The sequence below is a fragment of the Rutidosis leptorrhynchoides genome, chromosome 5, assembly GCF_046630445.1.
Source record: "Rutidosis leptorrhynchoides isolate AG116_Rl617_1_P2 chromosome 5, CSIRO_AGI_Rlap_v1, whole genome shotgun sequence".
NCBI lineage: Eukaryota > Viridiplantae > Streptophyta > Magnoliopsida > Asterales > Asteraceae > Rutidosis > Rutidosis leptorrhynchoides.
The window spans coordinates 457896146-457911601 of record NC_092337.1 but is presented as its reverse complement, the minus strand read 5'-3'; the positions used below and the strand labels follow the sequence as shown (position 1 = coordinate 457911601).

At 34.3% G+C, this 15456-nt stretch overlaps 1 protein-coding gene across 4 annotated transcripts; it reads left to right on the top strand.

Annotated features, from left to right (window-relative positions):
- The first annotated feature begins 3527 nt into the window (after window positions 1-3527).
- Window positions 3528-8194, top strand: LOC139847186 (phospholipase D gamma 1-like). 4 transcript variants are annotated; one of them, XM_071836819.1, is made up of 10 exons: window positions 3528-4808; window positions 4890-5006; window positions 5094-5288; window positions 5399-5647; window positions 5733-5801; window positions 6211-6358; window positions 6443-6591; window positions 7011-7190; window positions 7282-7479; window positions 7687-8194. In XM_071836819.1, exons 1-10 carry the CDS (start codon window positions 3876-3878, stop codon window positions 7978-7980), a joined length of 2532 nt encoding a protein of 843 aa, XP_071692920.1. In that variant the 5' UTR covers window positions 3528-3875; the 3' UTR covers window positions 7981-8194. The 4 variants fall into 4 exon arrangements, with proteins under 4 accessions (XP_071692920.1, XP_071692923.1, XP_071692922.1 ...); XM_071836822.1 differs by having other exon boundaries at window positions 7011-7198; window positions 7230-7479; XM_071836821.1 differs by having other exon boundaries at window positions 7011-7215; window positions 7253-7479.
- Window positions 8195-15456: the final 7262 nt, after the last annotated feature.

Sequence of the window (15456 nt, the reverse complement as noted above, 5' to 3'; positions counted from 1 at the left end):
TAAAAGAAATTGAAAGCTAAATAAAGTTAGGAATACTCAATATTGTAGCCTCTCTTCCCATTGTTCCTTCCAACCGCTCACTCAGAAACAAAAAACCCGTTAAGAGACTCTTAGGTTGGCCTCATTTTATTAGTACTCTTTTGGCACAGCCACTTTGAAAGTATAAATATATGTATTTGTATTGTTATTGATCAAGGAAAATAATGAAAAATATCATGGTATCTGAACAATACTAGCTAGGTTGAATCACCTCTCTCAATGGCAACCACCTAGCCATATCTTCTTTGCATGACTACATTTCTCTACTTTTTTTTCTCTTACTTTGAATAATCGGTGTGGGGATGAGCAACCTAGTTTAACTAGATTCTAAATACCAAAAAAGAGAATATATGTCAAGATAACTCCTTTTTTGTTGCATTTTGGAAAATTGTTATTGTTAAACAAAGTTGTTTATTAAAGTACAACTCGATACTTCGGCAACGCAAGCCACGACGGCGTTGAGTAAAAGAAGAAAAGTGCTTAATCCTTAGGCAATGAATGCCACGACATCGTTACGGAAAAGGAGAAAGTCGGAACAACATGCAACTATGTCGCCGGTTATCAGTTTAATTCATGCAACGAATAAAGAAAAAAAAATGATCCAGTTTGAGTGTCCGTTCTACTCCTACTCCAACTCCAACTGCGTTGGGATGTTAAGAGACTCTTGAATTGTCCTCAATTTATTAGTAGTCTTTTGACGTATAAATATATGTATTTGTATTGTGAAAACTATCAAAACCCACCAAACATTTGCATCATTTATTACTCCTTATTTCATGCGGTTTACGAGTCACCAACACTATGTACACTATATACTTTCATGATGCTTTCCTATCAAATCTTACCAGAAGTAGACCTTCCACGCGCTCCTTAGACAATTGCTCGAATTTTGTAATTTCGCTCCTTTCAAAGCAATTTTTGGCCAAATTTCGACGAGTGCTCTTTCACCGCCTTTGACCCTGTCTCCTGATAGTAACGCACCAAAAGAATCTGTCACTCTTCTCCGTTTATTTCATGGGAAAAAGTGTGGTGATCCAAAAATAGGATATCGACAAAAATTAAGCGAATCATCAGATGATGGTTGGGTTTGGTTTGTTTGTTCGGGCAAATATTTCGAGTTTAATGGTAGTGTTGGTGTCGTTCGTTAAAAACAAGGTCAAATTTCGAATTACAAGTTGATGTGTTTTTGGATCTTAAGCAAAAAAAGTTGTTGATGGTTTTAAGTGTTATTTTTGGATTATAATTAATACTAGATAGTTGGTTAAAACAAGAAAAATGATTAGCGCGCTCCGCTACGCATATATTATAAAAATAAATTCGCATAATTTAATCTTGTTTACACTTTAACAATTCAAACTCAGTTGTTAAAAATAGTTGCACAAAAAAAACCCCTTAAACATAAGTCAATTAACATACAACACAAATATAAAAAACAACACCCCCTCTTTTTCTATAAATTATATATTGTCTTAATTTGGTGTTGCGTAATTTAAATTATATATATATATATATGTATATATATATATATATATATGTATATATATATATATATGTATATATATATATATATATATATATATATATATATATATATATATATATATATATATATATATATATATATATATATATATATATATTAATTTTGAGAAAACTAAGTTTGTTTAAAAAAAATAAAAAAAAATTGGTCGTGCTATTCATTTTCGTAAATAGCTTTAATACCAACTCAAAAAAATTGGGTTTTTAACATTACTAAATATAATAACTTTAATTAATTTTTTTAATTAAGTTATATATAAAGAATGAGTGATGATTAGTAAATATTCAAAATTATTAGCTGGTAGTGGTCTGTATCTCTTAACGAGAGGTTAGAATTTCGACTCTGCTGGACTGCAACATTACACTCAATGTTATCCCCGACTTTTACCGATCATGTCCTCGGATTGGTCCGGGTTTCCTCCAAGACAGTGGTTAGGAATGGCGAGACGACTTCCTTCTGGTGCGATGTGTGGATCGGAGACAAAAGGCTGATGGATGTTTTCAAAAGACTGTATCGTTTAGAAAATGTGAAAAATGTTAATGTTTGCAACAGATTTGTCTATAATGGATCGGGCTTTATCCTCACGGGTGATTGGGCCAGACAGCCCACTGGGCGTGGAGCAAATGAGCTAGATACACTGTCTGGCTTGCTGGATGGATTGGAACTCAATGACAGCGATGATATATGGGTTTGGAACTTGGACGGCGGCAAGGATTTTACAGTCAAAAAATTATCCGGTTTATGTGACGATAAGATACTTCGAGTAGGTAGCAACAATTCAAGAACTTTTCGCAATAATCTAGTGCCGAAAAAATAGAGGTATTTGTATGGCGTCTCATGAAGAAAAGGCTACCGGTTAGAATCGAGTTAGATAAAAGAGGCATCGATCTACATAGTGTGAGATGCCCCATTTGCGACGACGACATCGAGACCACGGACCACATCGTTTTATTTTGTTCGTACGCTCAAGACATTTGCAACAGGGTTTTTCGATGGTGGGGACTGGGATCATTTTCGAATCTTAGCTTCAACGAAATTCTTATAGGTAATGCCGGGGTTAACATGACTTCTTTTGGAAAAAAATTGTGGCAAGCTATCGAATGGGTGTGTGTATACTACATTTGGAAGAACCGCAACAACCATACTTTTCGTGGCTCTTCATAGAGTGCTTCAGTTACTTTGAACGAAATCCAGGTTAAGTCATTTGAATGGATTTCTCTTCGTTCGAAGGGGAAAAAATTTGAGTGGCTTACTTGGCTTAGTAACCCTCATGTTTATCTTACTTGTTAGTTCTTAGATTTCTAATGGCTTTGCAACCAAGTCTTCGTTGTATTCGTGACATTGTATCTTTCTTCGTGAATATTAATATATATCGTCTTGCTTTTCAAAAAAAATAAAAAAATAAAAAAAATAAAATGAGAGATGAACGTGTGAATAGTTTAGTTTCCTTGTATGATCCTAAACTGATGTCCAAACAAAAATTAAATATGCAATATAATGTTGTTTAAATTTGTAAAATATTTTAGCGGTATATGAATAATTTAGTGAGATCTCTAAATACTGGATTCTATATTATGCTTCTTACCAAGGATTTGATCCAGATTCGGCGACGGAGTTTATGCACTTTTTAGCTTTATTTACGTCTAAAATTTCGATTCTTGTCACAAAAAGAAACATTACACATTTGTTTGGTAAAATATATTTCAAATTGAACCAAACAGACAACATAAGATTGGTTGAATCTTCCCCTAATTAATTATTTTTCCACCTCGTGTTCTAACAAGTCATACACGTTGTTTTCAAGCCGCCTGTTTTTAATTGATTTCATAATTTTATAATATATAATATAATATAATATATAATATAATATAATTATAAAATTAAAATTATATAATTATAATATAATTCGCCAGCGTTTCAAGACTTCTAACAATTACAGTAACAAACTTTGAATTTGAATTTGTATAAGTAATAATGGAACCACACTATTATCTTGTCATCATCCCTTTTCTTCAATTTCTTCTTCTACATTTTGCAAGTCTACTTTATTTTACTCGGTCAACTCTTGTGTGTTTATCACCACATCTTCAACAAAACCCCATCATAACTTCGATAGCCTCCGATTTACCTTTTAAAGTTGTTGTTTTGGAAGATTCAGATTCACCCACCACCTGTTTGATAAAATGTCTCAATGAAGTTGGAAGTTGGAAAGACTTGATCTTGAGCAATCTTTTGAAGTTGTTAGCAATCAAAGTTATTTATTTTTGTGAATTTTTGTTTTGATTTGATCTGTAAGATGGCAGAAGTGGGCTATGATGGATCACAACATGGACAGAGTGTACAGGTCGTTCCTTTTAAGACCTCTAATGCATCTCTGAAAGTACTATTGTTACATGGGAATTTAGATATATGGGTCAAAGAGGCTAAAAACCTGCCCAACATGGATATGTTTCACAACAAATTAGAAAAAGTATTTGGGAAGATGCCCACGTTTAGTGGAGGGAAAAACAAACCCGAAGATGGGAAGCCTAGTAAGGTTACAAGTGACCCGTATGTCACGGTTTCAATAGCGAATGCTGTAATCGCAAGAACTTTTGTTATAAGTAACAGCGAAAACCCTGTTTGGATGCAACATTTTTATGTTCCTGTAGCACATTATTCAGCTGAAGTACAGTTTGTTGTAAAAGATAGTGATGTTGTAGGTTCACAAATCATGGGGGCTGTTGGTGTACCTGTTGAGCAATTAGTTTCGGGTTCGGTTGTTGAGGGTATGTTCCCGGTGCTAAACGAAAGTGGGAAACCATGTAAACGTGGTGCTGTATTGACTTTATCAATTCAGTACATACCCATGATGAGAGTGCCTCTTGATCGAAATTTTAATGGCGTTTCGGGCACATATTTTCCACTTAGGAGAGGAGGTAAAGTTACACTTTATCAAGATGCACATGTTGATGATGGTTACCTTCCAAGTATGCGTCTTGATGGTGGTTTAACGTATGCAAATGGAGATTGTTGGCATGATATCTGTGAAGCGATAAAGCAGGCACGTCGTTTGATTTACATTACAGGTTGGTCTGTTTTTCACAGTGTTCAGCTTGTGCGTAATGGGGCGGGTGCAAAAGACAGTTATTTAGGGGAGCTTTTGAAAACTAAGTCTTCAGAAGGTGTAAGAGTCCTTCTCCTTGTATGGGATGATCCTACTTCAAGGAGCATTTTGGGAATAAAGACAGTAAGTTCTATCTTTTAGTTATCGTACTTAACTTAAAATTTGTCTAAATTACGTTTGACCTTTCAAGTTTTGTATGTTTAGCAAGGGGTCATGCAAACTAATGATGAAGAAACTCGACGTTTTTTCAAGCATTCTTCAGTAAAAGTACTCCTTTGCCCACGTTCTGCTGGAAAAGGGCATAGCTGGGCCAAGAAACAGGTTATAATGCTGTTAAGTTGTATAAGAATTCATACACAATATTTTGAATTACTTTCCTTTTAATTGGTGAGTGAATTTGGGTTACAGGAGGTTGAAACAATCTATACCCATCATCAGAAAACGGTTATAGTAGATGCTGATGCTGGTAATTACAGAAGACGGATAATGGCATTCGTTGGAGGGCTTGATTTATGCGTGGGCCGTTATGATAGTCCAGCACATCCCATTTTCAGTTCATTACAAACTTTGCATAAAGATGACTATCACCAACCTAATTACACGGTATATACTGATTTCCTATTGCTTTTTGAACCTTTAGAAAGAAAAAAATCTCTCTTTTAGTTTCACTAGTAAAGTAATTTACATTATGTATTATTTTTTGGGATAAACAGGGACCCACCACTGGTTGTCCTAGAGAACCATGGCATGATTTGCATAGTAGAATTGAAGGGCCAGCTGCATACGATGTACTCAAAAACTTCGAAGAGAGATGGTTGAGGGCTTCAAAGCCAACGGGGATTCATAAAATGAAGAAATCTGTTGATGATTCATTACTAAAAATAGAAAGGATCCCTGACATAATAGGAATAGACGATGCTCATTGTACAAGTGAACAAGATCCCGAGGGTTGGCATGTTCAGGTAAGTTAGCCCTTGTGCAATTCTATTACTAGTAGTGTTTGATTATCTGTTTTTTTCATATCTATATTGTATCAATAATGTGCAGGTGTTTCGTTCAATCGACTCGAATTCTGTGAAAGGTTTTCCTAAAGACCCCAAGGAAGCAACCAGCAAGGTAAGATCACTTTTACTTCCGGCCTTCTTAAAGGTGGGATAATGGGCGGGTTGTATGGGTTAGGTAATTGGTGAAAATGGGTAACCATTTACTGATTGACCAGAAACACTTGAGTACAAACTATTGAAATTTTAATGAGCAGTTAGTTTTTAAAATTGTTTTAAAACTTATATTATTCCAATTATCATCTAATTTGTTTAGATATAATGATCTAGGAGGTTTTGTGCGTTATAATATACTTTTGGAGACTTTTGACCCGTTTGACACATATCGTTGAAAGCTACTAATTTTTACACATTTCTCATTAGAAATGAAACGTAGATGTAACTGACTCCTACATATTGACACCTGTGAGGTTTCATTATTTAGGTTGTGAGTTGATATTTAATATATTACTTTACGTTATCAGAACTTAGTATGTGGGAAGAACGTGCTTATAGACATGAGCATACATACCGCATATGTGAAGGCAATTCGTGCCGCTCAGCATTTCATATATATTGAAAATCAATATTTCCTTGGTTCTTCATTTAACTGGGCTCATCACAAAACTTTGGGTAAGAAAACGTTATGAGGCAAACTGTTATTTGCAATTTACTATGACATTCTTATATTGAGTAAGAATGCGTTTGTATTTATAGGTGCAAACAATTTAATACCAATGGAAATTGCTCTAAAAATTGCAAATAAAATCAGAGCCAAAGAGAGGTTTGCCGCATATATCGTGATTCCAATGTGGCCAGAGGGTATTCCGACAAGTACTGCAACTCAAAGGATTCTCTTTTGGCAGGTACATTTGAACCTGGCCGTGTTGGGTAATGGACCAGTGAGTCAAACCGGGTAACTTTTGCACCATGCAATCTGGGGTGGGTCCCATTGTGTTGACCTAAGAGACTTTTTTGTCGCAAATAGTTTACTTCTTGTATTATTAAATTTTCTTGCAAATATGAGTATATATGATGGATCTACATATATTGGTTCAGGAGTCTAATAACAATACACTATCGGCTACTATAGACTGATCATTTGACCTAATTTGTTAGTTAATTTTCTTTGAGTTTACTCATTTTGACCCGTCAAAGATTAAACATAACCTTACCCAAATCATTAATTATTAAATTTGCATAATTTGCCACCTCTTTATAGATATTTATGGAATTTGAATTACATATAAACAAAAATTTCAATATTGCCATTTGTTTATATCAGAATAAGACGATGCAAATGATGTATGAAGTGATTTACAAGGCTTTACAAGAGGTTGGGCTCGAAAATGTGTACGAGCCTCAGGATTATCTGATATTCTTTTGTCTTGGCACTCGCGAGTCTTCACATGGTGTGGAACCAATTCCAGAAGAGAAAGGGTCTAATGCCGCAATTACCCCTCAAGCACGTTTATCTTATCATGTTAACTGTTCTATACATCACATTTTTCTTGGGTTTTTTCGTAGCTAACACATTTTTTTTTCCTATGATAAAGTTACTTACTAGGAAAAGTCGCCGGTTTATGATATATGTACACTCAAAAGGAATGATAGTGGATGATGAGTTTGTGATAATGGGATCTGCAAACATCAACCAACGTTCATTAGAAGGCTCTAGGGACACTGAAATCGCGATGGGTGCTTATCAGCCCTATCATACATGGGCTAACAAACGTTCTAGTCCGCATGGACAGGTAGCTTGTATTTCATTTCATTAGAGATTGCTAAATGGGTAGTCGGGATGTTTGGGCAATATGGATATGGTTAACTTTTTATAAATGAGAAAATTGGTCGGATAAGTGTGAACAGAACATGTCTTTTCAAAAAAGAATTGAACTTTATATTAATATCTATGTTAGTAACCCATGTGTGTGTGTAACTTGTGCTGTGATCCGATGCAGATATTTGGGTACAGGATGTCACTTTGGGCTGAACATATTGGTGGGCTCGAGAGCACTTTTGAGAGACCTGAGAGTCTCGAGTGTGTGAGAAGGGTCAGGTCACTGAGTGAATCGAACTGGAATCAGTATGCTGCGGTTGAAGTGAGTGATATGAAGGCTCACCTTCTAAAGTACCCGGTAGAAGTTGATCGAACCGGTCAGGTGAAGTCTCTCCCTGGTTGTCCTAATTTTCCAGATATGGGTGGTAACATTGTGGGCACTTTTGTAGCAATTCAAGAAAACCTCACCATTTAAAAGCAGGGGAAAAAACTTTTGCAACTGTTGTTACATTCATGGCTTTGTTTGAGGGTCTTTTTTTAGTTATTATTATACATGAATACTATGATGGACAGCACTGCCAGCATAGATGCTATAGTTAATGATTATGATTATTCTATATTGTTGACATTACTTTGAAATACTATGGTCATATTATGAGATTCCATTATATTAAGTTTATATATATTTATGTAATATTCTTTTGAAATATGAAAATGTCCAATTCGTTTTTATTAGATATGTTGGAGATAAGTATAAGTAGTACAATAAAATATAAGACCATTCGTTATGGTGTATGATTTTGAGTTGGTGGTGGGGGTTGAGGTTTTTTTTATGAAGTGACGATGTTGGTTGAAAATGTAAAGTAATGGTGGTGTGTGTATGTTTGTTTGGTGGTGTATGTTTGTGTGAAGTTAACTATAATTAGACAAAATTTCATTCCTCGTCCCTGAACTTTACATCAAATTTGACTCCATGTCCTTTTTCTTTTTTTTGTGTATCCCTCGTCCATAATGTATCAAAAATCTACATCCCTCGTCCTCCCGTCTACTTTCTGTGAAAATCAACTGTTAAGTGCAGTCATGTGCTAAACATGTGAGGGTACTTTCGTCATTTACATATTAACCTCTTTGCTTTTGACAAAATTACACTCCATCTTCATTCTTTTTCCTATTAACCTCTTTCCTTTCCTTTGACAAAATTAAATTTCAAAACACTCATTACAAATCCAGAACTCGATCTGCGTATCAAAAACACCCATCAAAAAATGAATAATCCATGATTCGGGAGAATCTGGGAGTTTAGAGCTATATATATCAATTTTCACAATCCCAGAGGTTCGTAATTCAGTTCCCCCAAATTGACTTTTTCTCTACAACAACTAGGGTTAGGGTTTGGTGACTGATAGAGAAGAAGAATCTGTGGCATGGGGTTGTCGACGACAATCTACGACGGACTTGAATCAATGGTTTAAACTTGAATCAGAAACCAAGGACGATGTTGGTGGTGAATCGGATAGTGAATCAAAAACTGAATCGACATCCATGACTGAGTTTGTAATTTTATATATTTATCCTGGTTACAAAAAATGGAACATGGTCATGTGTCTGGTGATATTGTTTTGAATAGTAATTTAATTGAGTTGTCTCGTAAGTTATGTGATTAATCTAAAGCATAATGTTGATGTACCATAATTTAATAGATTATAATTCATGAGTATTTTCTTTTGAATGTGATTTGATTTTGGATTTAGATTTAGGTTTTTTTAATATTTGTTGATTTGAGATCTTGATGAAAATGGAGATGAGAATGGGTAGTGTAATTAGAAGATATTAGTAATCGATAAAATGGAATTTTGAAATTAGGGTTTCAATTGAAAAGGGGAAGAAGATGAATGAATTTGATTTTATTAGGATTTATGATTTTGGGATTAAATTGAATATTGGAGAAGAAGACATAATTACGCTCCTCGTCCCTTAGTTTAATGACCTTTTTACCCTCACATGCTCTGCACGTGATAGGGGGTAACGGCAAAATAGACAGAAAATAGACGGGAGGACGAGGGATGTAGATTTCTGATACATTAGGGACGAGGGATGCACAAAAAAAAGAAAAAGGACAAGGAGTCAAAGTTGATGTAAAGTTCAGGGACGAGGAATGAAATTTTGTCCTATAATTATCAATCAATGTTATAACTTATCATGATACCTTATGTCAGCATAATTTTTTAAATAAAAATGACTATCATCCAACTTTGGTTGTGTTTATTTTCTTTTAATTGAATAATTAAGACTGAACCGTTTAATTTCCAAACTCCAATCAGTGCTCCTTTATGGTTTTTCATTGCAGCTAGTATCAAAAAAATCGTATACATATACATGATTAAAATACGTTTTTTTTTTTTTTTTTTTTTTTTTTTTTGTATTACTCGTAATATATTTCCTCAAATGACAAAGCAGAGCACATGGCAAATCCATGAATATAAAAACACTAGTACAACATTTCAAGATCCAATCTTGGCAGTTGGCACTAATATATGTCTTCTGAATTATTTCAAAAAGTAGTAACTTTAGTTGGTGATTTTATATATTTTTATGTATTACAATATTAATAAAAATCTATTTAGTAAAATATTAATAGTTATTCTGTCGATTGACGATAATCAATTAGTTACAACTTACAAGTCATTAAGTTATAAATTGTTTATTTTAAAAGGATAGTTTTGATTTGTCAGATAAATTGCTTAATCTTTCTAAGACTTTTTTTATTAATGACATTGTTATAATTCAGTAGGCTTATAACTACCTTTAGTGGTTTGATTCTTGATGTTATAATTCAGTAGGCTTATAACTACCTTTAGTGGTTTGATTCTTGATGTTATAATTCAGTAGGCTTATAACTACCTTTAGTGATTTGATTCTTGATTTAGAATACTAATAATGAAGTGTAAGAACAAAGATGATAATGGAGAGAAAGAAAGAAACACTTTGTAAGTGTGAGAAATGGTGCAAGTTTAATGCTTGCATTCATGAGTATTTATAGCCTAAAATCTCAATATAAAAATACATACTTTGTGTACCAAAATTGACTATATGTATACACCAAAATTGACTATCCATATCTATATTATTATTATTATTATAACACTCCCCCTTGGATAGCAATTTTATTTTGTTGAAGATCAACTATAAATTACTGCCTCGTTAAAAACCTTGCTAAAGAAAACCCAGTGGGAAAAAACTTTAGCTAAGGGAAAAAGAGTGCAGCATGGAGTTGACTCCCCCTCAAGTAGACATCGCTTCAGCTGTTACATCTTTTGAACATGTCTCATGCCAATGTTATGAACGTGTGTTCTGAAAATAGCAGTTGGAAGTGCTTTCGTGAAAAGATCAGCAGAGTTTTTGCTAGATTGCACATATCTCATTTCAATCTGGTTGTCCTTAATGAGATTTTGAGTGTATGAGAAGAATCTAGGTGGTATGTGTTTTGTTCGGTCACTTTTGATATACCCTTCTTTCATCTGTGCTATGCAAGCTGCATTATCTTCATAGATAGTTGTTGGACTTTTATCGCGTTCTAGTCCACAAGAATCAGTAATGAGTTGTGTCATTGATCTCAACCAAAAACATTCTCGAGTAGCTTCATGTAATGCAATCACTTCGGCATGATTTGACGATGTAGCAACAAGTGTTTGTTTTTGAGAACGCCATGATATTGCAGTACCTCCATTTAGGAATACATATCCAGTTTGAGATTTAGCTTTATGTGGATCAGATAAATAACCTGCATCTGCATAACCAACCAAATCTTGTTTTGATTCGTTAGAATAAAATAATCCTAAATCAGTAGTTCCTCGAAGGTATCGAAATATGTGTTTGATCCCATTCCAGTGTCTTTTGGTAGGAGCAGAGCTGAACCTTGCCAACAAATTAACTGTAAAAGAAATGTCAGGTCTTGTACAATTTGTAAGATACATAAGAGCTCCAATTGCACTAAGATATGGTACTTCTGGTCCAAGAATGTCTTCTTGATCTTCACATGGACGAAATGGATCAGCTTCAACATTGAGTGATCTAACAACCATAGGAGTACTTAATGGTTTTGCCTTGTCCATATTGAAACGTTTCAAAATCTTTTCAGTATATGTTGTTTGATGTACAAGTAAACCATTAGGCATATGCTCAATTTGTAAACCAAGGCAATACTTGGTTTTTCCGAGATCTTTCATTTCAAATTCTTTCTTTAGAAGTTGAATGGCTTCATGGATCTCTTTATTTGTACCTATGATGTTAAGATCATCAACATAAACAGCTATGATCACATATCCGGATGTTGTTTTCTTAATGAAAACACAAGGGCAAGTAAGATTATTTGTATACCCTTTGCTTATCAAGTAATCACTTAATCGGTTATACCACATACGTCCCGATTGTTTTAACCCATATAAAGATCTTTGTAATTTAATCGAATACATTTCTTTGGGTTTTGCATTTGATGCTTCTGGTACCTTAAATCCTTCAGGTATCTTCATATATATATCACTATCAAGTGATCCATATAGATAAGCAGTCACAACATCCATGAGATGCATTTCTAAATTTTTAGAAACTGCCAGACTGATTAAGTACCTAAAAGTAATTGCATCCATAACAGGAGAATAAGTTTCTTCATAATCAATTCCCGGTCTTTGAGAAAAACCTTGAGCTACAAGTCTAGCTTTATACCTTGTAACTTCATTTTTCTCATTTCTTTTTCGGACAAAAATCCATCTGTATCCTACAGGTTTCACATCTTTAGGAGTGAGAATGATGGATCCGAAAACTTTTCTTTTATTGAGTGATTCTAATTCAGCTCGTATTGCTTCTTTCCATTGAGCCCAATCATGTCTATTTTGACATTCAACCATAGATGTTGGTTCTGGATCATCATCATTATTCATGATGTCATATGCAACATTAAATGAAAATTTCTCATCAAGATTTTTCATTTCATTTCGGTTCCATAATATTTTTGAATATGCATAATTGATTGCAATTTCTGTATTGACATCATCAATCTCCTCTGCAGTAGGAGTACTGATTTGTGGTTCTTCTTGAACACTTTCTTTTACTTCATTATCAGCTGATTTTCTTTTTCGAGGATTTTTATCCTTTGAACCGATTGGTCTTCCACGTTTCTGACGTGGCAAAGATTCATGAGTGACGTTATTGCCAGCTTTTGGAATTTCAATTCGAGCTGGAGTATTTACTGCTGGTATATATGATTTTGTCACCGTTTTTGTATCTGTAAATGCATCAGGCAATTGATTTGCAAGTTCTTGTATATGCATTATCTTTTGAACTTCTGTCTCGCATTCTTTTGTGCGAGGATCAAGATACTTTAATTGAGGTTCACACCATGAAACATCATTTTCTTTATTTTTCATTTCTCCCCCTAATCTAGGGAACAATGTTTCATTAAAATGACAATCAGCAAAACGTGCTGTAAAAACGTCACCTGTCATAGGTTCAATATACCTTAATATTGAAGATGTTTCATATCCAACATATATTCCCAACCTCCTTTGAGGACCCATTTTTGTACGTTGTGGTGTCGCAATTGGAACATACACTGCACAACCAAATGTTCTAAGATGGGAAATATTTGGCTCTTGACCAAAAGCAAGTTGTAGGGGGGAATATTTATGACTTGCACTTGGTCTGATGCGAATCAATGCAGCAGCATGTAAAATTGCATGACCCCATATAGATACAGGGAGTTTTGTTCTCATTATCAATGGTCTAGCGATTAACTGTAAACGTTTAATCAATGACTCGGCTAAACCATTTTGTGTATGCACATGAGCAACAGAATGTTCAACAACAATTCCTATAGACATGCAATAGTCATTAAATGCTTGAGATGTAAATTCACCAGCATTATCAAGTCTCACCCTTTTAATGGTGTAATCAGGAAAATGAGCTCTCAATTTAATAATTTGGGCAAGAAATTTTGCAAATGCCACATTACGGCTTGATAACAGACAAACATGAGACCATCTGCTAGATGCGTCTATTAGAACCATGAAATATCTAAATGGTCCACATGGTGGATGAATTGGTCCACATATATCACCTTGAATTCTTTCAAGAAACATTGGTGATTCTTTCTCAACCTTAAGTGGTGAGGGTCTAGTTATCAATTTTCCAAGAGAGCAAGATGTACATGGAACCATTGTATCATGATGGATTTTTCTATCCTTTAGTGGATGTCCATGAGTACATTCAATAATCCTTTTCATCATTGTTGATCCTGGATGGCCTAATCTGTTATGCCATAAACTGAATACACCAGGATCAATATATTTTTCGTTAACTACCATATGTATTTCTGGTACATTTATATGTGTATAATGTAATCCAGAACTAAGTCTTGGCAGTTTTTCAACCACATGACTCTTGTCAGTGATACTTAAATATTTCTCATTTTCTGTTGTCACTGACTGATAATCATACCCGTTAAGGTATATGTCGGAGAAACTCAATAAATTTCTGCTTGACTTGGGAGAAAATAAGGCATCATTTATTAAAAATTTTGTATCATTTGGTAGTATGAAATTTGCCTTTCCTATCCCTTTTATCAAGTTAGCAGGTCCTGATATTGTATGTATAGTTCCTTCCGTTGGTTTTAGATCAATAAAATATTTCTCGGATTTAAGTATAGTGTGTGTAGTTCCACTGTCTGCTATACAGAGATCTCCACCACTTGATTGATGTTGTATTCCAGCAAAATTCATATTGAACTTCATATATAAGAAATAAATAGTGAGTACATTAATATTACACAATATTTTAAACGCAAATAGATAGTACTGAAACATTTAGCAAACATAATGACAAAGACAGACGATATTAAATCGTTTATTTTTCAAAAGACACACAACTTAAACATTCAAGAAATCTTCATATAAATCAGATGGTTTCTCAGTGACTGTTGGATCAATATTATCCACAAAATTTACTTCCTTTTCTTTACCTTTCAGCGAATCCTGATACATCTTAACAAGATGTTTAGATGTTCGGCAAGTATTAGCCCAGTGGCCCATTCTACCACATCTGTAGCAAGATTCTTCAGAATTTTTAGAAGAATTTTCTTCAACATCTTGTTTAATGGGCTTGTTTTGTGGTTGATATTTATATTTTCGTGGATTACTATTTCTTTGACCACCACGGCCACGACCACGACTACGTCCACGCCCATTACCATTACCATAAGGATGGTTTCTACCATAGTTATGGCTTTTGGCATGATGATGGTGATGGTTATTATAACCACGACCTTGCCCGCGTCCTTGTCCCTGTTTATAATTATTTGCAGTATTTGCTTCAGGGATTGCAAGTGTACCAGTAGGACGGGATTGCTGATTTTTCATTAATAGCTCATCATTTTGCTCTGCAACTAAGAGATATGAATTAAGTTCAGGATATGTTTTGAACTTTAGCATTCTCAAATTTCTTTGCACTGTGATGTTTGCAGCATTCATTGTGGAGAAAGTTTTCTCCATCATGTCTGCATCACTAATTTCATGTCCACAGAATTTAAGTTGTGAACATGTATTATACAGAGCTGAGCTGTATTCATTTACTTTCTTAAAGTCTTGGAACCTTAATGTTCTCCATTGTTCCATTGCAGCTGGAAGTAAAATTTCTCTTTGATTATTGAATCTGCTTTTGAGACCTTCCCATAAAACATGGGGATCTTCTACAGTCACATAATTATTTTGTAAGCATTCATCAATATGTTGATGAATAAAGCAACATGCCGTAGCTTGTTCTTTTTCAGAACAAGTGTTGTTTTCATTTATGGTTTCAAGAATGCCCATTGATTTAAGATGCATTTTTACTTTTATAACCCATGGCATGTAGTTCTTTCCAGTTGATTCTAAAGGAGTAAATTTAAGCTTTTCCAGATTCG